This window comes from Leuresthes tenuis, unplaced genomic scaffold (genome assembly GCF_036924035.1).
Source record: "Leuresthes tenuis unplaced genomic scaffold, fLeuTen1.0.hap1 SCAF_23, whole genome shotgun sequence".
Taxonomy (NCBI): Eukaryota; Metazoa; Chordata; class Actinopteri; order Atheriniformes; family Atherinopsidae; genus Leuresthes; species Leuresthes tenuis.
Window position 1 is genome coordinate 1,232,002 of NW_027325377.1, and position 22,010 is coordinate 1,254,011.

At 42.8% G+C, this 22,010-nt stretch overlaps 2 protein-coding genes across 2 annotated transcripts; both read left to right on the plus strand.

Annotated features, from left to right (window-relative positions):
• Positions 1–309: 309 nt before the first annotated feature.
• On the plus strand, positions 310–8,124 carry socs2 (suppressor of cytokine signaling 2). Its single transcript, XM_072377651.1, has 3 exons — positions 310–392; positions 4,712–4,904; positions 5,134–8,124. The coding sequence occupies exons 2-3, from the start codon at positions 4,790–4,792 to the stop codon at positions 5,607–5,609; spliced, it is 591 nt and encodes a 196-aa protein (XP_072233752.1). The 5' UTR covers positions 310–392; positions 4,712–4,789; the 3' UTR covers positions 5,610–8,124.
• A 1,419-nt stretch (positions 8,125–9,543) lies between these two features.
• cradd (CASP2 and RIPK1 domain containing adaptor with death domain) lies at positions 9,544–20,516 on the plus strand. The gene is made up of 2 exons (XM_072377294.1): positions 9,544–10,057; positions 19,766–20,516. Exons 1-2 carry the CDS (start codon positions 9,754–9,756, stop codon positions 20,071–20,073), a joined length of 612 nt encoding a protein of 203 aa, XP_072233395.1. The 5' UTR covers positions 9,544–9,753; the 3' UTR covers positions 20,074–20,516.
• Positions 20,517–22,010: the final 1,494 nt, after the last annotated feature.

Sequence of the window (22,010 nt, forward strand, 5' to 3'; positions counted from 1 at the left end):
TCGCTCGCTGTGCGCAGCACGTGACCGTATTCCTGGAAAGTTCCTGGAAATGCTGCTTTTGTGTTTATGGTGATATCGGTTATTAGTCAGCGGGCTGCACACGGCGGTCCCCAGCTCGGTGACAGGCGGACGGACGCGGTGCTTCGGTTGTTCGGCGGGTCTCAGGAGCTCCACCGCGGGCGGACGGACGGACGGACGGCGGGGACCCGCGGCTGGGACGTGCGTGCGTCTCCGCTCCACCCGCCATTTGTGACAGCAGGAAACGGCAGAGGACAGGCGGGCGAGCCGCCCGGGACAGAAGCCGCTCCGCCGGCCCGGACTCGGCTCGGTTCCGCGGACATGTCGGACGGCTGGCGGCGGATGAACCGGCGCCGCTAACCGGAGCCTCTCAGGTGTGTCCGCTCACATTTATCTGGCACCTTTAGGTGAGGGCAGGGGGCTGCGCTCACGCGCACGGACTGAAAACAGCGGGTAGGGGGCTGCGCTCACGCGCACGGACTGAAAACAGCGGGCAGGGGGCTGCGCTCACGCGCACGGACACTGAAAACAGCCCGAACAGAAGCACCTGCAGCGGCTTGCTGTGATGAATGCAGCTTCATGCAAAAGGTTCTGGTTTAAGGTTCTGGTTTAAGGTTCTGGTTTAAGGTTCTGGTTTAAGGTTCTGGTTTAAGGTTCTGGTTTAAGGTTAAAGGTTCTGGTTTAAGGTTCTGGTTTCAGGTTCTGGTTTAAGGTTCTGGTTTAAGGTTTAAGGTTCTGGTTTAAGGTTTAAGGTTCTGGTTTAAGTTTTAAGGTTCTGGTTTAAGGCTCTGGTTTAAGGTTTCAGGTTCTGGTTTAAGGTTCTGGTTTAAGGTTTAAGGTTCTGGTTTAAGTTTTAAGGTTCTGGTTTAAGGCTCTGGTTTAAGGTTTCAGGTTCTGGTTTAAGGTTCTGGTTTAAGGTTTAAGGTTCTGGTTTAAGGCTCTGGTTTCAGGTTCTGGTTTCAGGTTCTGGTTTAAGGTTCTGGTTCTGGTTTCAGGTTCTGGTTTCAGGTTCTGGTTTAAGGTTCTGGTTTAAGGTTTAAGGTTCTGGTTTAAGGCTCTGGTTTCAGGTTCTGGTTTCAGGTTCTGGTTTAAGGTTCTGGTTCTGGTTTCAGGTTCTGGTTTCAGGTTCTGGTTTAAGGTTCTGGTTCTGGTTTCAGGTTCTGGTTTTACTCTTCATCACACAGACTTTCTATATATTTAATCAGTTCAGAACCTCTAATTCTGCTCTCAAAGGTCCAAACTGAAGGTTTTTTCTGGGTTTTTCCCTCCTCTTCCATGTGGCTGGGGGGGGGGGTCAGCAGAGGTTGGGCTGCCGCTCGTGCACCAGCAGCTCCCAGCATGCTGCCACACGGCTGAGTGTGCACGGTGCCGCGCTCACACACACCTGGGCGTTGCGTAAGAGCGCAGGAATGTGAGGGACCTCAGGTGGCTGCAGCAGCTCAGTCCTGGTTCCGGTCCGAGGTCTCCGGTACCAAACTAACACTAAACTGCTGGAATAAAGCGGTCTTATCTCGGCTTCTGAAGGATAAAAACGCAGATTTGCTCCTTTTGAAGCAGCCTCTGGAACGTTTTTTACAGAATAAAAGTCAGAAATGTTCCCCAACACGTTTCCTGCTGCTGTTTGGATGGTTTCCAGACCAAAGATCCAAAAAAAAAACACTTTTAGAGGCATTTTCCCAGAAAACGCAGCTCATGGACACCAGAAATGTGCTTCTTCACTGAAAGCAGGAGGTCCACTTCTTCACTTTTGCTGTTTAAATGGATAAATATCTGTATTTATTTGTCACTGAAGTGACATTTTCGTCAGTGCAGAGGCAGTAAAATGCCTAAAAAGGACGTAATCGCAGCAGATCTGAGTGGAAACTCCATGATTTTCCACCTTTCGATGCGTTATTTGACTCTAACAGCATTAAGATGTTGGGGATGATGATTAAATAATGCTTTTTATCTCCACGGCAACACAAAGAGACGCTCTGGTCCTAATTATTTAAACACGTCGAACAGATTTGGTCTTGGTGTTTAATCCAGATGTGAAGTGAAAGAAAATCCTTGTTGAGTTTCAGATGAAGGAGCTTTTCTTCACTTAGTTACTGAGGAGATGAAAAAGGCTGTTTTTAGTTGCTGGCTCATGTTCTTTGCTAAGTCTTTGCTTGTAAAATGTATTTCTTTACATTTCGATGTGAAATGGCCTGTTTTGCAGCTCGTGTTTTAATGGAAATAATCGTTCAGGGTGAAGGTCGTCATGTTGGGTTCAGATATTAAATCTACTGAGAAAATCCTCTCAAACAGAAAGAGTTCAGCGGTCATAAGCCTCTGAATACATTCCCCTCTGAGAGGAAAGAAGCTTTCAGAGCCTTGAATGTGTTTCCCCTCTGAAAAGGAAGGTAATCAGTCAGAGGTTGGCTCCTTGGTATAATTCACAGCTGCTTTAAAGCAGAGACATGGAAGAGAATAAGAACAATCCCAGGTTTCTCTTCAGCGCTGTAGCCAGAACAATCCCAGGTTTCTTTTTTTTTACCAGAAAGCTGGTAAGAGTTTAATAACGTATAAGAAAGCCCTTCGTAAAGCTAGAACTGCTTATTATTCATTATTGATAGAAGAGAATAAGAATAATCCCAGGTTTCTCTTCAGCGCTGTAGCCAGAATAATCCCAGGTTTCTTTTCAGCGCTGCTGCCAGGCTGACAAAGAGTCCGAGCTCTGTTGAGCCATGTATTCCTTTAACTCTCAGCAGTGATGATTTCATGAGATTCTTTATCAATAAAATTGTTTCTATCAGAGAGAAGATTAATGGAATCCTTCCCACTATTATCACTGATGTATCATCAAGTAGAGCAGCTTTAGAAGTATCTTTAGAACCTGATTTGTATTTAGACGGCTTCTGCCCAGTTGATCTTTCTGAGCTAACAACAGTAATAGTCTCTTCTAAACCATCAACTTGTATGTTAGACCCAATCCCAACCAGACTGTTCAAGGAGGTTTTCCCCTTAATCAATACTTCCATATTGGATTTGATCAATCTGTCTTTGTTGACAGGATATGTACCTCAGACTTTTAAGGTTGCTGTAATTAAACCTTTACTTAAAAAACCTACTCTTGATTCTGAAGTGTTGGCTAATTATTGACCCAAGTTGTGTCGGCTGAACTGTGATCATTTACACTCTGAATCAATCAATCAATCAATCAATCAAGTTAAATCAAACTCTTCTTCAACATGTGCAAAGGATTGTGGGTGCTTTTCGAACACAGCATCTGTTAAATGTCGCCACATGAATTACTTTATGACGCTGTTAAGGAACCTTTCTTGACCCTGAGAATCACCTGTAGTGATGTCACAGTGATGTCACGGTGATGTCATGCTGTGAGGCGACATTTACATAGAAATAATCTGTTTGAAGAGTTTCAGTCAGGATTCAGAGTGCATCATAGCACAGAAACAGCACTGGTGAAAGTTACCAATGATCTCCTCTTAGCCTCTGATAGCGGACTTGTTTCTTGTCCTGTTGGATCTCAGTGCTGCATTTGATACGATCGATCACAGCATTCTGTTACAGAGACTTGAACATGTTATTGGGATTAAAGGAACTGCATTAGGCTGGTTTAAGTCATATTTATCTGATAGATTCCAGTTTGTTCTTGTAAATGAAGAATCTTCCTCACACACCAGAGTAAGTCATGGAGTTCCTCAGGGTTCTGTGCTTGGACCGATTCTTTTCACTTTATACATGCTTCCATTAGGTAACATTATCAGACAGCATGGCATAAAGTTCCATTGTTATGCTGATGATACTCAGCTGTACTTATCTATGAAACCAGATGAAACCAATAGGTTGGTCAGACTACAAGCCTGTCTTAAAGACATAAAGACCTGGATGACTCAGAACTGTCTGCTTCTAAATTCAGACAAAACTGAAGTTGTTCTCTTTGGACCTGAGCGCTTCAGGGAGAAATTGTCTAGTTATATAGTTACTCTAGATGGTATTTCCTTATTATCATGATATTATGTACATTTGGCATTATTGTCATTAACTAAAGAGAAGTTTCAGTTCAATCTATTGGTTTCTTTAGCCAGGAAATTGTTTTTGAACTGGTTCTGTATGAATAAATTGGACTATTTCTTTATTTAATGAACTGGATTATGATTACAATGAATTGGACTGTATTATTATCATCTTTTGAAAGAAAAAAACTCAGATATTTCTTCATAGAATCTGTTTTAAAGTGAAACTGGACCTGAAATAGAGATGAAGACAGACTGATTTGCTTTGTAGCATCGCATAAATGTGCATTTATGGGTTATATATATATGGTTTTATAGCATTTCTGCTCATGGTCACAGATGCATTCACTGCAGATACTAAAGCTGAACATGCAACAGAGGAGCTCCCCGCTCACAGTGTTCAACAGCCTTAATCCTTTGAAATGAGGCTGTTTCCAGAGAAAAGCAGCTTTACAAAATGTTCTTACAACCATGAGCTAAATGCTGATGTTTGCACTGAAAAAGCTTCAGATTGTTTTACAGTTTGTTTATTGGCTCAGCTTTTAAAGGGAAAGGAGAGCAAACGCTGCTTTTATCCAGACAGCGTTTTAATTGGCACATTTCAGTCTAAAAAGACTCTTTATGCTGCATTTCTGCTGCTTTTCTGCTTCTCCGGCTCACAGAAATGAAACTGACGGCTCTCATTGACTTTCCAGGACTGTGCGGGTCTCTGAGTCACGGTGTCCCACGGACCTCGTCTATGTTCAGCTCTGGGCCTAAAAGCAGGCTGTCCAATGACCTGCCAGTCCTCCGAAAGCATTCAGGACGACAGGCGAGCCGGCGGCGCCGGCGCTGTGGAGTCGGAGGAGAGGCGCATCGCCTCGGCCATGAAGGAGCTCAGGAACACGGGTAGGAAGAGATGTTTTCTGCGTCCCAGAGGAGGCGGTTTCCTCACAGTTTCTGTGGTTCGGCCAGCAGCTGCAGAGCAGATGTGACTCTGCTAACAGGCGTTAGCCACGTTAGCCTGAACTAGATCAGGTTCAGGGACAGATTTCAGTTCAGTTTTTTCCTAAATCAGCCAATAAAGGCCAAACAAAGACGGGTTTCGCTGACACTGTGTCGCTTGTTGTGTTCTCAGGTTGGTACTGGGGCAGTCTGACTGCTAATGAGGCCAAAGAGATCCTGCAGGACGCGCCTGAGGGCACCTTCCTGCTCCGGGACAGCTCCCAGAGGGATTACCTGTTCACCATCTCTGCCATGACGTCGGCGGGTCCCACCAACCTACGAATCGAGTGCAAACACGGAAAATTCAAGCTGGACTCTGTGGTGCTGGTGAAGCCCAAACTGAGGCAGTTTGACAGCGTGGTCCACCTGGTGGAGCACTACGTCCAGCTGTCCAGGAGCAGCGGCGCCACCGCGGCGGCGGCTCAGGCCTCGGCGGCGGGGCCCAACGGCACGGTGCAGCTGCTGCTCACCAAGCCCGTGTACGTGGCCACGCCGTCGCTGCAGCACCTCTGCCGCATCGCCATCAACGGGACGACGAGGCAGGTCCAGGACCTGCCCATTCCCAACAGGCTGAAGGCCTACCTGATGGACTACACCTACAACGTGTAGACCGCCGCCCAATCCCATCGCGCCCTGCTCTGACGGGACAAGCGGCGAGCAGCAGGACGCCGCCGCGGCCGCCCAGCCGAGGCAGTTTACGTGACCTTTCTGTGGTTCTGTCACTGACCCGGGGCGCCACAGAAAGACCTGGAGGGGAAATGTCTGCGAGTTCCCCTCTGAAACAGCAGAATGATCATTAACTCTGATCAATAACTCTGATCGGAGGCGATTACCTGCTGCCTGAAAAGGTTTAAGAGAAATGCCAAATAACTGTTCGTCTGTCAGTCATTTAGTGCAGCTTTAAGTCAAACCGGAGAGGCCCAACGGGTCGTCTCCTCTGAAAAGAAGCTCTAAGAAAGCTTTGGGTCAGTCCTGAACTCTGATTGGCTGCAGATGGTGCCAGTCTGAAGCTCAAAAACACACCAACCGTCCTTTAATCCGGCGCCGCCGGCGGCGGTGTGTTTTTTACCGTTTATACTTCAAATTTCAGCGGATTATAACGTTTGGTGTAAGGTGAAGAAAACCAACAAACCTTCAGCTGTGAAACGGTTCGATGGTTTTCACACTGAGATGGTTTCAAACTGTTTTCCAGCAAAAAGAACGATAATCCAGAGTTAATCTGAGGAATTTAGACGTAAAAGCAGCAGTGAAGGTGTAAAAGAGTCCATGGGATCTGACGGCGAATGTATCGTAAATACACTGGTGTGTGCAGTACCAGCGATGGCCACCAGGTGCTGCGACAGACCGTCTCTGTCCAATCAGCCGTCAGTCTGTAGCTCCTCCTCCTCTTGATGACGTCATCAAACTGCAGATCTTCACAGTATCTTTGATTTAAAATGTGGTTTAACTTAATTTTCGCTTAAAGACGCTTCTCTGGTTTCCTAATGTTCAACTCCATCGTGGTTTCTCTGCATGAATTCAACTCAGCTGAGGTTTCGTCTTCTGAGATTGTTTGTTTGGTCTTTAAAATGTTATCAGGCTCAGTTTGGAGGACAGACGGCTGGTAAATAAACAAATAAATGGACTTTTTCGTCTGTTTTCCTAAAGAATCTGGTGGAACGTTTGATGCTGTCAGTTTGAAACGACGTCACTGGTCCCAGGAAGTCTCTGCGGTTGTTAGAAAACGATTGACTTGGTGCCAGAATCAACATTTACCCGAGTTTTCCCTCTGGTCAGAGCCCTCGTAAACACGGCGAACGGAGCGCTGCGATTGGCCGATCGGCGGCCGTGAGGTTGCCTCGTTGACCTGCTCTGAGTTGTTGATGCTTTCAGGTGAAAAAAAACAGGCTGCTTGAATGAAGACATCGGTTTGACCTCTCTGGGCTCCTGTAGACTTTGTCCCAGCAGCAGCTTGTAGTACTCTGCCGCTGTGAGCCAATCAGATCGCAGGAAATCATCAAACACAGCGTGTGTTGTTGTTGAGCTCTTCTGATGCCATGTTCGTTATTTAACCCCCAAAACGCTGCTCAGAACCAAGCAGAACTACATTCTGACCCTCTTGTCCTGGATTTGTGCCGCCTGTTCACACCTGATCTGCATTCAGCACGTTAGCAGCTCAGTTTGAGTCACACAGCTCGCGTCTTTGGGCACTTTACAGACCAAAGTTACAGAGAAACCGTCTGAGAAGCTTTTCAGGCTCCTTTTTTACGACTTTAAAATGACTTTTTCAGGTAAAAGTACACAGTATATTCATCAAATGACAAGTAATGACGGTTAAAGTAACAAAAGTAGCTACAGTGAGTGTTTTTACTACACTTATGAGAACATTTCAGCTAATTTTACTCTTAAATCTTGGGTTTATACTGAAACTGTGACACATTTATCCAGATTTTAATGAATTAAAGGAAATAAAAACATTATTTAAGGATAAATCGCTGACTGTTAAAGTTCCTGTTAAGCTGCAGGTTTAAAAGCAGAATGACCCACTCTGATTGGTCAGAATCAGTGGCCTGATCAGGCTCCGCCCAGAACTCCACATAAATTATGCTGAAATTTGAGAAAACGCGTCACATGTTCCTGAGTCTCGGTAGTTTTACAGGAAACGGCCGACTCGTTGTTGGAGATAAAGATATAAATAAATGTTTAATAAAGATAAAACATAAATCTGATTTCTTTAACCACCAACATCTGGCAGCTTCCCTTTAACCAATCAGTGTTGATGTGGGCGGAGCTACAGGGATTTTTTTTTTCTGTTTTCTGTGACGCGTGATCCTCCGATTGACTTAAGGTCGTCCATGTTGGCGTGACTCTTCCCCCTCCACGAGGTCCCGCCTCTGAATGGTCGCTCAGGTGAAAGGGGCGTGTCCTGATGCTGCTGTGTTGAGGTCAGGGAGAAGCTGGTCGGTTTTACGAGGCGAGCAGCTGGAGTGGGTTTTTCAAGATATTTATTGATGGTGTTGCACTGTGTTGTTTGTTGGTGCATTTTTGTAAAGAAGCCTCTGAAAGCATGCGTTGTTCTGCCTGTAAACTGTAACACTGATCAGCCCCGACTGTCAGATCAATAAAACTTTTGTATGGTGCTTCATCACGTCTGACCCTGTTTTATTTCTCAGCTCCATGTCGTTTCCTCACATTTAATTATTTTAACTGATCACATTCAGGAAAACTAACCTGTGCAGGTTAAAGTCTAATGATATCACATCCAGTTAAAGATGTAGATGCCTCATTTAAATCTTGTGTGTATATATATATCTATATATATAGATATATATATAAGTTTTATATATATGTATATATCTTAGGGCTGGGCAAATATTAAATTTTTTAATCGCATTAATCACATGATTTCCTCTGATTAATCACGATTAATCGCATTGTTATTGTTATATTATATATATACATATATATATATATACATATATATTGTTATACGCAAAATCAAATAATGAATTCAAAAGTAGCATATAATGCACTTTTATTGGAACTGTACAGTCACATGACCGAAGTACTCTGCTGATGAGACAATTCAACGTTGCTTTCAGATAACTTTGTCTCTGCAGCCTGGAAGAACTTTGAAGTGAAAATGTAAAAGTTCCACAACCTTCTCCGTGTTTGTTTCATTCATCCATTCTTTTCTTTTCTGACTGTTTCCTGTGAGCCGCAGCAGTAAGCAACATACTAGGCTCGCTCACGATGGACTTTTTCAAAATAAAAGCCGGTGAGCAACAGACGTTTACAATAAAACAAAAATAAATGACAAAAACTGCGTTAATGGAGACAAATAATTGTCGGCGATAATTAATTAATTCGTTAATGCAAAAATAACGCGTTAATATCCCCAGCCCTAGTATATATTATATATATATATTATATATATAATAATAATATAAATAATGTGTGTGTGTATCTCAGACAAACATAAATATGTAAATGTGTTGTCTCACAATATCCAATTTCTGTATCCTGGTAAATCTGTACATTTAATTTTGAAGTTATTGTTATGAATGAGCTGCAAAAGAGTTTCAGTATTGGACACACAGAATAAAACAAAGATATCCTTTATATATGAATGTATATATGAAAAATATGATGTCAAGTTGTATTATTCTGTAAGAAGAGGCTCCGGAGATTAATAATAATGTGTTAAATTCCTCATGTAACCTCTTTACTGTCGTTATCTGTTAAAATAAGAAAATGCAGGTTCATTTTTGCAGGTCATTTTATAAAATGAAACAAATTAAATAATCATTTTAAAATAATTGAATTTGAAATTCCTCATATACTGACGAACTGTTTCGGTTTTTCTCATTAATTCGGGGACATTTGTTTCACCAAAAACGTCTTCTTGAGATTAAAAATAAACGTTATTTCTCTGATTCCTGGTGTAAATGTTCCCTGCGCGCAAAGCCAGTCCTGAATAAATGCAGTGGTTTCTTCTAAATGATTTTACCTGCTGACTGAAACATGTGCCGAACTGAGAGGTGACAAATAGTGAATCCACACATGTATTCGTTTGAATCGGAAATTTTACTAAACTAAAGTGGACATGTGAACTCTGAAAGAGTCTTTTTGGAGACGAGTGTAGTCCGCAAAACTTTGGTTCCGCTTGCATGTTTCTAGACGAGCACAATAACATCGAGGGACGCGTGCGTGTAAACAGCCGCATCTCAAGACAAGTCATGGCGATGGTTGATCTGGTTAAGCAGTAGTTTAGATGGAGCCCGCACACAGAGCTCTGCTCCGGAAGCTCCGACTGGAAATGTCCGAGCAGCTGCTGGTCAGCGACAGCATCGTTCCGTTTCTGTACCAGGAGGACATTTTAACGGGGGCGCAGGCGGAAGACATCGAGGCTCAGCCGTCAAACCAAAAGAAGTGCCTGAAGCTGCTGGACCTCCTGCCAAGCCGGGGGCCCCGGGCCTTCGACGCCTTCCTGCGGTCCCTGGGGGACTTCAGCTGGGTCCGAGACAGACTACTGCTGGAGCTCCAGGCTGGACCTGGATCCGGACCCGGAACCACAGGTGAGACCGGAGCAGGAGAGACCACACACCACCTGGTGTAACCCGAGTATAACCACACCTGTTAACCCGAGTAAGACTAACCAGAGTAAGACTAACCTGAGGAAGACTCACCCGAGGAAGACTAAACCCGAGTAAGACTAACCTGAGTAAGACTAAACCCGAGGAAGACTAACCTGAGGAAGACTAAACCCGAGTAAGACTAAACCCGAGTAAGACTAACCTGAGGAAGACTAAACCCGAGGAAGACTAAACCCGAGTAAGACTAACCTGAGGAAGACTAAACCCGAGGAAGACTAAACCCGAGTAAGACTAACCTGAGGAAGACTAAACCCGAGGAAGACTAAACCCGAGTAAGACTAACCCGAGGAAGACTAACCCGAGGAAGACTAAACCCGAGGAAGACTAACCTGAGTAAGACTAACCCGAGGAAGACGAACCTGAGTAAGACTAACCTGAGGAAGACTAACCCTAGTAAGACTGACCCGAGTAAGACTAACCCGAGTAAGACTAACCCGAGGAAGACTAACCCGAGTAAGACTCACCTGAGGAAGACTAACCTGAGTAAGACTAACCCGAGGAAGACGAACCCGAGTAAGACTAACCCTAGTAAGACTGACCCGAGTAAGACTAACCCGAGTAAGACTAACCCGAGGAAGACTAACCCGAGTAAGACTCACCTGAGGAAGACTAACCCGAGTAAGACTAACCCGAGGAAGACTAACCCGAGTAAGACTCACCTGAGGAAGACTAACCCGAGTAAGACTCACCTGAGGAAGACTAACCTGAGTAAGACTAACCCTAGTAAGACTGACCCGAGTAAGACTAACCCGAGGAAGACTCACCGAGGAAGACTAACCCGAGGAAGACTAACCCGAGGAAGACTAACCTGAGTAAGACTAACCCTAGTAAGACTCACCCGAGGAAGACTAAACCCGAGTAAGACTAACCTGAGTAAGACTAACCCTAGTAAGACTAACCTGAGGAAGACTAAACCCGAGGAAGACTAAACCCGAGTAAGACTAACCTGAGGAAGACTAAACCCGAGGAAGACTAAACCCGAGGAAGACGAACCTGAGTAAGACTCACCTGAGGAAGACGAACCCGACTAAGACTAACCTGAGGAAGACTAACCCGAGTAAGACTGACCCGAGTAAGACTAACCCGAGTAAGACTAACCCGAGGAAGACTAACCCGAGGAAGACGAACCTGACTAAGACTAACCTGAGGAAGACTAACCCGAGTAAGACTAACCCGAGTAAGACTAACCCGAGGAAGACTAACCCGAGGAAGACGAACCTGACTAAGACTAACCTGAGGAAGACGAACCTGACTAAGACTAACCTGAGGAAGACTAACCCGAGTAAGACTAACCCGAGTAAGACTAACCCGAGTAAGACTAACCCGAGGAAGACTAACCCGAGTAAGATTAACCCGAGTAAGACTAACCCGAGGAAGACGAACCTGACTAAGACTAACCTGAGGAAGACTAACCCGAGGAAGACGAACCTGACTAAGACTAACCTGAGGAAGACTAACCCGAGTAAGACTGACCCGAGTAAGACTAACCCGAGTAAGACTAACCCGAGGAAGACTAACCCGAGGAAGACGAACCTGACTAAGACTAACCTGAGGAAGACTAACCCGAGTAAGACTAACCCGAGGAAGACGAACCTGACTAAGACTAACCCGAGGAAGACGAACCTGACTAAGACTAACCTGAGGAAGACTAACCCGAGTAAGACTGACCCGAGTAAGACTGACCCGAGTAAGACTAACCCGAGGAAGACTAACCCGAGTAAGATTAACCCGAGTAAGACTCACCTGAGGAAGACTAACCCGAGTAAGATTAACCCGAGGAAGACTAACCCGAGTAAGATTAACCTGAGTAAGACTAACCCGAGTAAGACTAAACCCGAGGAAGACTAACCTGAGTAAGACTAACCCGAGGAAGACTAACCTGAGTAAGACTAACCCGAGTAAGACTAAACCCGAGGAAGACTAACCTGAGTAAGACTAACCCGAGTAAGACTAACCCGAGTAAGACTAACCCGAGTAAGACTAACCCGAGTAAGATTAACCCGAGGAAGACTCACCTGAGGAAGACTAACCCGAGTAAGATTAACCCGAGGAAGACTAACCCGAGGAAGACGAACCTGACTAAGACTAACCTGAGGAAGACTAACCCGAGTAAGACTAACCCGAGTAAGACTAACCCGAGGAAGACTAACCCGAGGAAGACGAACCTGACTAAGACTAACCTGAGGAAGACTAACCCGAGTAAGACTAACCCGAGGAAGACGAACCTGACTAAGACTAACCCGAGGAAGACGAACCTGACTAAGACTAACCTGAGGAAGACTAACCCGAGTAAGACTGACCCGAGTAAGACTGACCCGAGTAAGACTAACCCGAGGAAGACTAACCCGAGTAAGATTAACCCGAGTAAGACTCACCTGAGGAAGACTAACCCGAGTAAGATTAACCCGAGGAAGACTAACCCGAGTAAGATTAACCTGAGTAAGACTAACCCGAGTAAGACTAAACCCGAGGAAGACTAACCTGAGTAAGACTAACCCGAGGAAGACTAACCTGAGTAAGACTAACCCGAGTAAGACTAAACCCGAGGAAGACTAACCTGAGTAAGACTAACCCGAGTAAGACTAACCCGAGTAAGACTAACCCGAGTAAGACTAACCCGAGTAAGATTAACCCGAGGAAGACTCACCTGAGGAAGACTAACCTGAGGAAGACTAACCCGAGTAGGACTGACCCGAGTAGGACTAACCCGAGTAAGACTGACCCGAGTAAGACTAACCCTAGTAAGACTGACCCGAGTAAGACTAACCCGAGTAAGACTAACCCGAGGAAGACTAACCCGAGTAAGATTAACCCGAGTAAGACTCACCTGAGGAAGATTAACCCGAGTAAGACTAACCCGAGGAAGACTAACCCGAGTAAGATTAACCCGAGTAAGACTCACCTGAGGAAGACTAACCAGAGTAAGACTGAGTAAGACTCAGGTTAACAGTTTAAGCCTGAATTTCAGTGTTTGGAACGAAACCAGAACCTTTTCGCAGGTGTTCTTCTCTGAAGGCCACGTGAGACCAGGTGTGGCTCCAGAACCAGCTGACCCAAACCTTTTGGATCTGGACTAGATCCCCACAAACACTCTGAATACAGGGTTTAAAAAGGTTTTGTGGGGTTGGTTTTGATTATGAAACCTCATCAGACCGGGTCCAGGTGTGAAACCACTTCCTGCTGACCCGTCGGACCTGAATTAGAGTTAAAAAGAGAGACTTTAAAGCAGTTTGTTCCCCATGTTCTATTTGAGCTGTAGTGGTCAGAAGGTAAGATAATATAAGATGTCTTAACTTGTAAAATAATAAATATGTTTAACGGTAAATGAGTCTTTACATGGAACGTGTTTGGCTTTTAGCAAAGTTTGGTGTCAGATTTCTGAATTTTATAAACAAAAGTTGACTTATTTCTTAATAAAAAGAAGAAGAAGTTAACAGTAAAAGTGCTTCAGACCCATTTTATTCAAGATGAGGAAGTAAACCTCTCAGGTAAAGGTGTCTGCGGTCGGTTTGGAACCATCAGAACCATCAAACTTCAGGCCCAAACCTGCTGAGTCCAGAGTCCTGTTCCGAGGAGTGTTTTAGATTAACTGGGATCAGCGTCACATGAGGAACACGATCCAAACATCCGGCCCAGAGGCTGCTGCCGATTCCTGGAAAGCAGGAGGCAGCCAATAAAGAAAGGGGATGGAGGGGGGGGGGGCAGCAGCAGGAGGAGTAGCAGGAGGAAAAGGAGCAGGAGTGTTTTAGATTAACTGGGATCAGCGTCACATGAGGAACACGATCCAAACATTCCTGGAAAGCAGGAGGCAGCCAATAAAGAAAGGGAGAGAGGAGGGAGGGAAAGGGGGGGGGGGCAGGAGGAGGAGGAGTCCTGCCTCCCTGTCTGAAGGCGCTGACTCACACTTCAGTGAAAATCCCTTTTCCTGTTCTGTTTCAGCAGATTTAACTTAAATCTGATCCAGTCCAACTCAGAATAACAAACCTTTTGGACTTTAATTAAAAACGTTCTGAGGTTTTTTAAGGACAGATTTCTGATCTGATGAGTGACACAAAAAACAAGAAACTAACAGAACAATTCACTTATTCTTAGATATATTAAACCATAAGGTTCAAATTTAAAACTTTACACTGATGGTAATTAGTTTAATCTAATAAACTGTGTATATGTATTTTTCTTAGCTTTAGCTTTTATTGTGTATGTTAGGTCTGCACAGTCCAAAGTCCAGAACCAAGGAGTGTTCTTCTTTCCAACACAAAACACTGCTCCTGAATGCCTCGTTTGGGTTGGGGTTAAACGGATCGGTTTAACCTGCGGTGGGTTGGGGTCAAACGGGTCGGGGTAACGCGCGGTGGGTTGGGGTCATAGGCGGTGGGTAGGGGTCAAACGGGTCGGGGTAATACACGGTGGGTTGGGGTCATATGCGGTGGGTAGGGGTCAAACGGGTCGGGGTAACACGCGAAGGGGTTGGGGTCAAATGCGGTGGGTTAGGGTCAAATGGGTCAAGGAACGGGGTTGCTTGGGGTCAAACGGGTCAGGGTAATACGCGGTGGGTAGGGGTCAAACGGGTCGGGGTAACACGCGAAGGGGTTGGGGTCAAACGGGTCGGGGTAACACGCGAAGGGGTTGGGGTCATATGCGGTGGGTTTGGGTCAAGGAACGGGGTTGCTTGGGGTCAAACGGGTCAGGGTAATACGCGGTGGGTAGGGGTCAAACGGGTCGGGGTAACACGCGAAGGGGTTGGGGTCATATGCGGTGGGTTAGGGTCAAATGGGTCAAGGAACGGGGTTGCTTGGGGTCAAACGGGTCAGGGTAATACGCGGTGGGTAGGGGTCAAACGGGTCGGGGTAACACGCGAAGGGGTTGGGGTCATATGTGGTGGGTTAGGGTCAAATGGGTCAAGGAACGGGGTTGCTTGGGGTCAAACGGGTCAGGGTAATACGCGGTGGGTTGGGGTCAAACAGGTCGGGTCAGGGTAGCACATGGTGATGCAGCACCATGTTGATGGCGCTAGAGATGACAGCCGTAGTGAGAAGTCTGTAAAAGTTTACGTCCAGCAGCTGTTCTGACATCTGGTTTCTTCTTCTTCTCCAGATATCTGAGCTTTTCAGGATGTTTCTCCGCCTTCTGTTACTTACAGACAGTTTGAATAATGTTCTGCAGATTACTGACTGTCTCTTGATGATGTTTATGTTTAAATTAGTTTAGAAACTCCTCATCAGAACTCTGGCTGCAGGGTTTTGGATCAGCTGGAGGCTTTTCAGAGAATCTGTGGGACAGAACAATAATAAGGAATTACAGTAGTTCAGTCCTGAAGGAACAGATGCATGGAGCAGTTTCTCTGCTCTGAGACAGGATGGTCCTGACTCTGGTGGCAGTGCTGGAAGATCCTTGTTGTTTTGTGACCTTCGTTGGTCTGGTTGTTGTTGATGGTGACGTCAGCTGGTCTGTTTGCTCTCGTTTCATTGGTCCACAGAGTGGAACTACTATCAGCTCGCTGTAATCACTGCAGGTCACTGTGCCATAAACTGCTGTAACCTTGCTGTGATGTAACAATCGATCGGTAAAGATGGAAAACAATCAGAAACTAAAGAATGTTATTTCTGTTTCATTCAGTTCTTCAGGTCCAAACCAAGAACTAGAAACCACATGTAATACATGCTGTCGTGGCCATTTGTCCATAAAAAACAGATTAAACTTTAAACCAAACTAAATCAGAAGGCCACTGGTGCATCATGGGGTTTGTGGTTTAACGCAGGCAAAAGAAGATGAATGTCCAAGCTCAATTCTTGCGTTATGGGATGATTTATTTCAATATAGTAAAACAAACAAAAGAACAAAGAAAACAATGGCTGCTGCTGCCTTGGTTTTACCAAAAAATAAACCAAAATATTAACCATGCAAATCTAAATATCCTAAACAAATAACAAATATTAGCAAAAAACTAATCTGAATAAAACAAACACTTAAGTTTATCAAAGTTACTCATAATTAGCCAATTAAATTTACAGCTAAAAACAAAAAACAAAGACTAACTTTACAAATAAGCAGATAATAAAACCATCAAAATAAGTATGAATCAACGACACCGCAGCTGAGTTTTATATCGTACATCCCAGAATAATTAAATGTTCTGACAGAGTGAGGCAGAAATTAGTATATAAGATGCTTTGATGATTTTCCTGTCGTCTCTGTTAATGTTCCTGAAACGTGTCCCAGTACTGAGATCAGGTCCACCACCACTGTGTCCTCCACCTACTTAATGATGTTGGAGGGGTGAGTGGCTGCAGCCCTGGGGGGCGCCTTCGGGGACTGGAGGTGCAGTTTCCTATCCTCTCCACCTGTCCGTCAAAAAGCTCTGGACCTATGAGCAGAGCGAGGAGTTCACTGCTTATGTTCAATGTTTAAAAACTAGAAAAATGTCAAACCTGCTCTGAGGTTTGATCAATACTTTGAGGTAAAAGTCCAAACTTTGAGGTAAAATCGTTTACTTTGAGGTAAAAGTCCAAACTTTGAGGTAAAATCTTTTACTTTGAGGTAAAAGTCCGAACTTTGAGATAAAATCATTTACTTTAAGATAGAATCATTTACTTTGAGGTGAAAGTCTGAACTTTGAGGTAAAATCGTTTACTTTGAGGTAAAATCGTTTACTTTGAAGTAAAAGTCCGAACTTTGAGATAAAATCATTTACTTTGAGATAAAATCATTTACTTTAAGATAGAATCATTTACTTTGAGGTAAAAGTCTGAACTTTGAGGTAAAATCGTTTACTTTGAGGTAAAAGTCTGAACTTTGAGATAAAATCATTTACTTTGAGATAGAATAATTTACTTTGAGATAAAAGTCTGAACTTTGAAGTAAAAGTCTGAACTTTGAAGTAAAAGTCTGAACTTTGAAGTAAAAGTCTGAACTTTGAAGTAAAAGTCTGAACTTTGAAGTAAAAGTCTGAACTTTGAGGTAAAAGTTCAAACTTTGAGGTAAAATCGTTAACTTTGAAGTTAAAGTCTGAACTTTGAGGTAAAATCGTTTACTTTGAGGTAAAAGTCTGAACTTTGAGATAAAATCATTTACTTTGAGATAGAATAATTTACTTTGAGATAAAAGTCCGAACTTTGAAGTAAAAGTCTGAACTTCGAAGTAAAAGTCCGAACTTTGAGGTAAAAGTCCGAACTTTGAGGTAAAATCGTTAACTTTGAAGTAAAAGTCTGAACTTTGAGGTAAAATCATTTACTTTAGGTGAAAGTCAGAACTTTGAGGTAAAAGTCTGAACTTTGAGGTAAAAGTCCGAACTTTGAGGTAAAAGTCTGAACTTTGAGGTGAAAGTCAGAACTTTGAGATAAAATCATTTACTTTGAGGTGAAAGTCAGAACTTTGAGGCAAAAGTCCGAACTTTGTGGTAAAATCATTTACTTTGAAGTAAAAGTCCGAACTTTGAGGTAAAAGTCCGAACTTTGAGGTAAAATCATTTACTTTGAGGTAAAATCATTTACTTTGAGGTAAAATCATTTACTTTGAGGTAAAATCATTTACTTTGAGGTGAAAGTCCGAACTTTGAGGTAAAAGTCTGAACTTTGAGGTAAAATCATTTACTTTGAGGTAAAATCATTTACTTTGAGGTAGAATCATTTACTTTGAGGTAGAATCATTTACTTTGAAGTAAAATCATTTACTTTGAAGTAAAAGTCCGAACTTTGTGGTAAAATCATTTACTTTGAAGTAAAAGTCCGAACTTTGTGGTAAAATCATTTACTTTGAAGTAAAAGTCCGAACTTTGTGGTAAAATCATTTACTTTGAAGTAAAAGTCCGAACTTTGTGGTAAAATCATTTACTGTGAAGTAAAAGTCCGAACTTTGTGGTAAAATCATTTACTTTGAAATAAAAGTCCGAACTTTGTGGTGAAATCATTTACTTTGAAGTAAAAGTCCGAACTTTGTGGTAAAATCATTTACTTTGAAATAAAAGTCCAAACTTTGAGATAAAATCATTTACTTTGAGGTAAAATCATTTACTTTGAGGTAAAATAATTTACTTTGAGGTAGAATCATTTACTTTGAAGTAAAAGTCCGAACTTTGTGGTAAAATCATTTACTTTGAAGTAAAAGTCCGAACTTTGTGGTAAAATCATTTACTTTGAAGTAAAAGTCCGAACTTTGTGGTAAAATCATTTACTTTGAAATAAAAGTCCGAACTTTGAGATAAAATCATTTACTTTGAGGTAAAATCATTTACTTTGAGGTAAAATCATTTACTTTGAGGTAAAATAATTTACTTTGAGGTGAAAGTCCGAACTTTGAGGTAAAAGTCCGAACTTTGAGGTAAAATCATTTACTTTGAGGTAAAATCATTTACTTTGAGGTAAAATCATTTACTTTGAGGTAGAATCATTTACTTTGAAGTAAAATCATTTACTTTGAAGTAAAAGTCCGAACTTTGAAGTAAAATCATTTACTTTGAAGTAAAAGTCCGAACTTTGTGGTAAAATCATTTACTTTGAAGTAAAAGTCCGAACTTTGTGGTAAAATCATTTACTTTGAAGTAAAAGTCCGAACTTTGTGGTAAAATCATTTACTTTGAAGTAAAAGTCCGAACTTTGAGATAAAATCATTTACTTTGAGGTAAAATCATTTACTTTGAGGTGAAAGTCCGAACTTTGAGATAAAATCATTTACTTTGAGGTGAAAGTCCGAACTTTGAGGTAAAAGTCCGAACTTTGAGGTAAAATCATTTACTTTGAGGTAAAATCATTTACTTTGAGGTAGAATCATTTACTTTGAAGTAAAATCATTTACTTTGAAGTAAAAGTCCGAACTTTGTGGTAAAATCATTTACTTTGAAGTAAAAGTCCGAACTTTGTGGTAAAATCATTTACTTTGAAGTAAAAGTCCGAACTTTGTGGTGAAATCATTTACTTTGAAGTAAAAGTCCGAACTTTGTGGTGAAATCATTTACTTTGAAGTAAAAGTCCGAACTTTGTGGTAAAATCATTTACTTTGAAATAAAAGTCCGAACTTTGAGATAAAATCATTTACTTTGCGGTAAAATCATTTACTTTGAGGTAAAATCATTTACTTTGAGGTAAAATAATTTACTTTGAGGTAAAAGTCCGAACTTTGAGGTAAAATCATTTACTTTGAGGTAAAATCATTTACTTTGAAGTAAAAGTCCGAACTTTGAAGTAAAAGTCCGAACTTTGAGATAAAATCATTTACTTTAAAGTAAAAGTCCGAACTTTGACATAAAATCATTTACTTTGAGGTGAAAGTCAGAACTTTGAGGTGAAAGTCAGAACTTTGAGATAAAATAATTTACTTTGAAGTAAAAGTCTGAACTTTGAGGTGAAAGTTCGAACTTTGAGGTGAAAGTCCGAACTTTGAGGTGAAAGTCCGAACTTTGAGGTAAAAGTCCGAACTTTGAGATAAAATCATTTACTTTAAAGTAAAAGTCCGAACTTTGACATAAAATCATTTACTTTGAGGTGAAAGTCAGAACTTTGAGGTAAAATAATTTACTTTGAAGTAAAAGTCTGAACTTTGAGGTGAAAGTTCGAACTTTGAGGTAAAAGTCTGAACTTTGAGGTAAAATCACTTCTTGATGACAGTTAACCGGAGCTCGGTCACTTTTCTCCACAGATGTCTCCGCTGACGTCTGTCGACTCCCGGACTTGGCTTTGCAGAAGGTTCCTTCGGATCGGGAGCTGTCGCGGCTCGCGTCCCGGCTTGGTCCTGAGTGGGAGACGGTCCTGATGGATCTGGGTCTGTCAGCAGAGGCTTTGTTTCGCTGCCGCTCCGATCACAGTCTCAGCACACAGGCGGCAGCGCTGGCCGGTCTGGTTCAATGGAGGCGCTTCGAGGGGCGGAGGGCGACGGTGGAGCGGCTGCTGCAGAGCCTGCAGGCCGCCGCCGTCCATCCATCTGTCCTGGAGGACGCTCTGATGTGACCCTCATCCACAAGAAAGACTTGAAAAAGACTAACAAACTCGAGCCATAACTGTCTGATGTAACTTAGTTTAGAATCATCAGAAAAATGTGCAGGAAAAGTATTCAATGCTAAAGTTTTCAGATGTGGAAGTCTGAGAATTATCTTCCAGGTGATGGAACGACTGAAGACTTTGGAACATTTTTATGGACAAAACAGGGGTCATGTCATGCTGTTTTGTGCTGAATTTAAGGCTGCAGTCAAGGTCAGAGGTCACAAAGATATTAGTTTGAAATAAAAACACATTTAAATTACACATTTTATGCCCTTTTTTGACAATTTGACACAATTATGTCAGGTCTTATTGAGGTGTATGAGCAGGGGCGTAGCACCAAATTCTGGGCCCTGTGCACAAGCAGTGCCCAAGCCCCCCCAACGCTTAAACCACTAACCACACATTAATCTCTTAAATGTCCACCAAAAATAGCCCAATAACACAAAACTAATTCTTAGTTTTATTTGCTGACTGATTAAAAGCTATAAATATACCTTTTCAGGTTCCTTTTTTACGACTTTTTCAGGTAAAAGTACACAGTATATTCATTAAATGACGAGTAATGAGGGTTAAAGTAACAAAAGTAGCTACAGTGAGTGTTTTTACTACACTTATGAGAAAATTTCAGCAAATTTTACATTTATGGATGAGGGGTCTGTTGCTGCATCATCCTCTGGGACAGTTTGCTCCTTCTTTGATCCTTATGAACCTGACCTACTCAGTTAGGCTATTAGCCTGATTATGTTATGGCCCAATAATAAATATTAATTCAGTTTTTGAATTGGTATACTATTGCAATGGTAGGCAAACAAATATGTAGACTTTACCTCAGATTACAGATGAGGCATCATGTTAATTCTAATTTTATAGTGTTTAGCACTGACACTCGCAGTGGTTTTGAAGTGTTTTATAACCACAGGAGTTCATTTATGTGCTGTTTGCTTTCACATCTGGGCTCACCTTTCTTGGGAGAGAAGTAGGTCATTTCCTTTTTTTCTCTTTCCTTTTTTGAAAACCTGATTTTGCATTCTTGGGCATCATCTTCAAAGTATTGCGCCTAAAAAGCCCGGTCAAAGCGGAGTAAACCATTCTGTGCAAGGGGTGGGGGTGCCTGTACTCAGACACTCAATCAAACGATTTATTTACACAACTCCTCAAGGCCCCCCCACCACTCGGGGCCCTGGTAACTCAGACCCAGTTTTGAGACACACTTTGGTCAAAATAACCAGAGTCAAAGAGGTTCAACCATCAGGCTGCAGCAGGACGTTGGTGACGGGTTAGTTTCTGTCTGAGGTCACGCTGCCATGCTGCTGTGGAGAGTTCAGGTGTGTTTCTGTACGTTAGCTGTCATCAACACCTGGACAGCTGCTGTGATTTACTGCAGCAACACAGAGATAATGAAGCTGTTCCTCCAGTCAGACCAGAAACACCCCAGCTCTACACATAGATACAGATACTCTATTGATCCCCAGAGGGAAACAGCTTAGCAGTCAGCTGGAAGTTAGCAGTTAGCTGGAAGTTAGCAGTCAGCTGGAAGTTAGCAGTTAGCTGGAAGTTAGCTAGAAGTTAGCAGTTAGCTGGAAGTTAGCAGTTAGCTGGAAGTTAGCAGCAGATGCTAGCAAACAATGCTTTAAAATACTTAAAAAGGCAACTTACCAGCTACAGGTAAAATACTTGGTGACAATAGGTGACATATTTTACCTGCTTATTGAGACGTTTAGGACAGACTTTGGTCTAAATACTGCTGGTTTAAGCTCAGCGGCCTTCTGTCTCAGCCTGTTTTCAGGGTGGAGACTCAGCAGAAACACTCCAGCTCTATATATAGATACAGATAGTTACTCTATTGATCCCAGAGGGAAGCAGGTTAGCAGTTAGCTGTAAGTCAGCAGTTAGCTGTAAGTCAG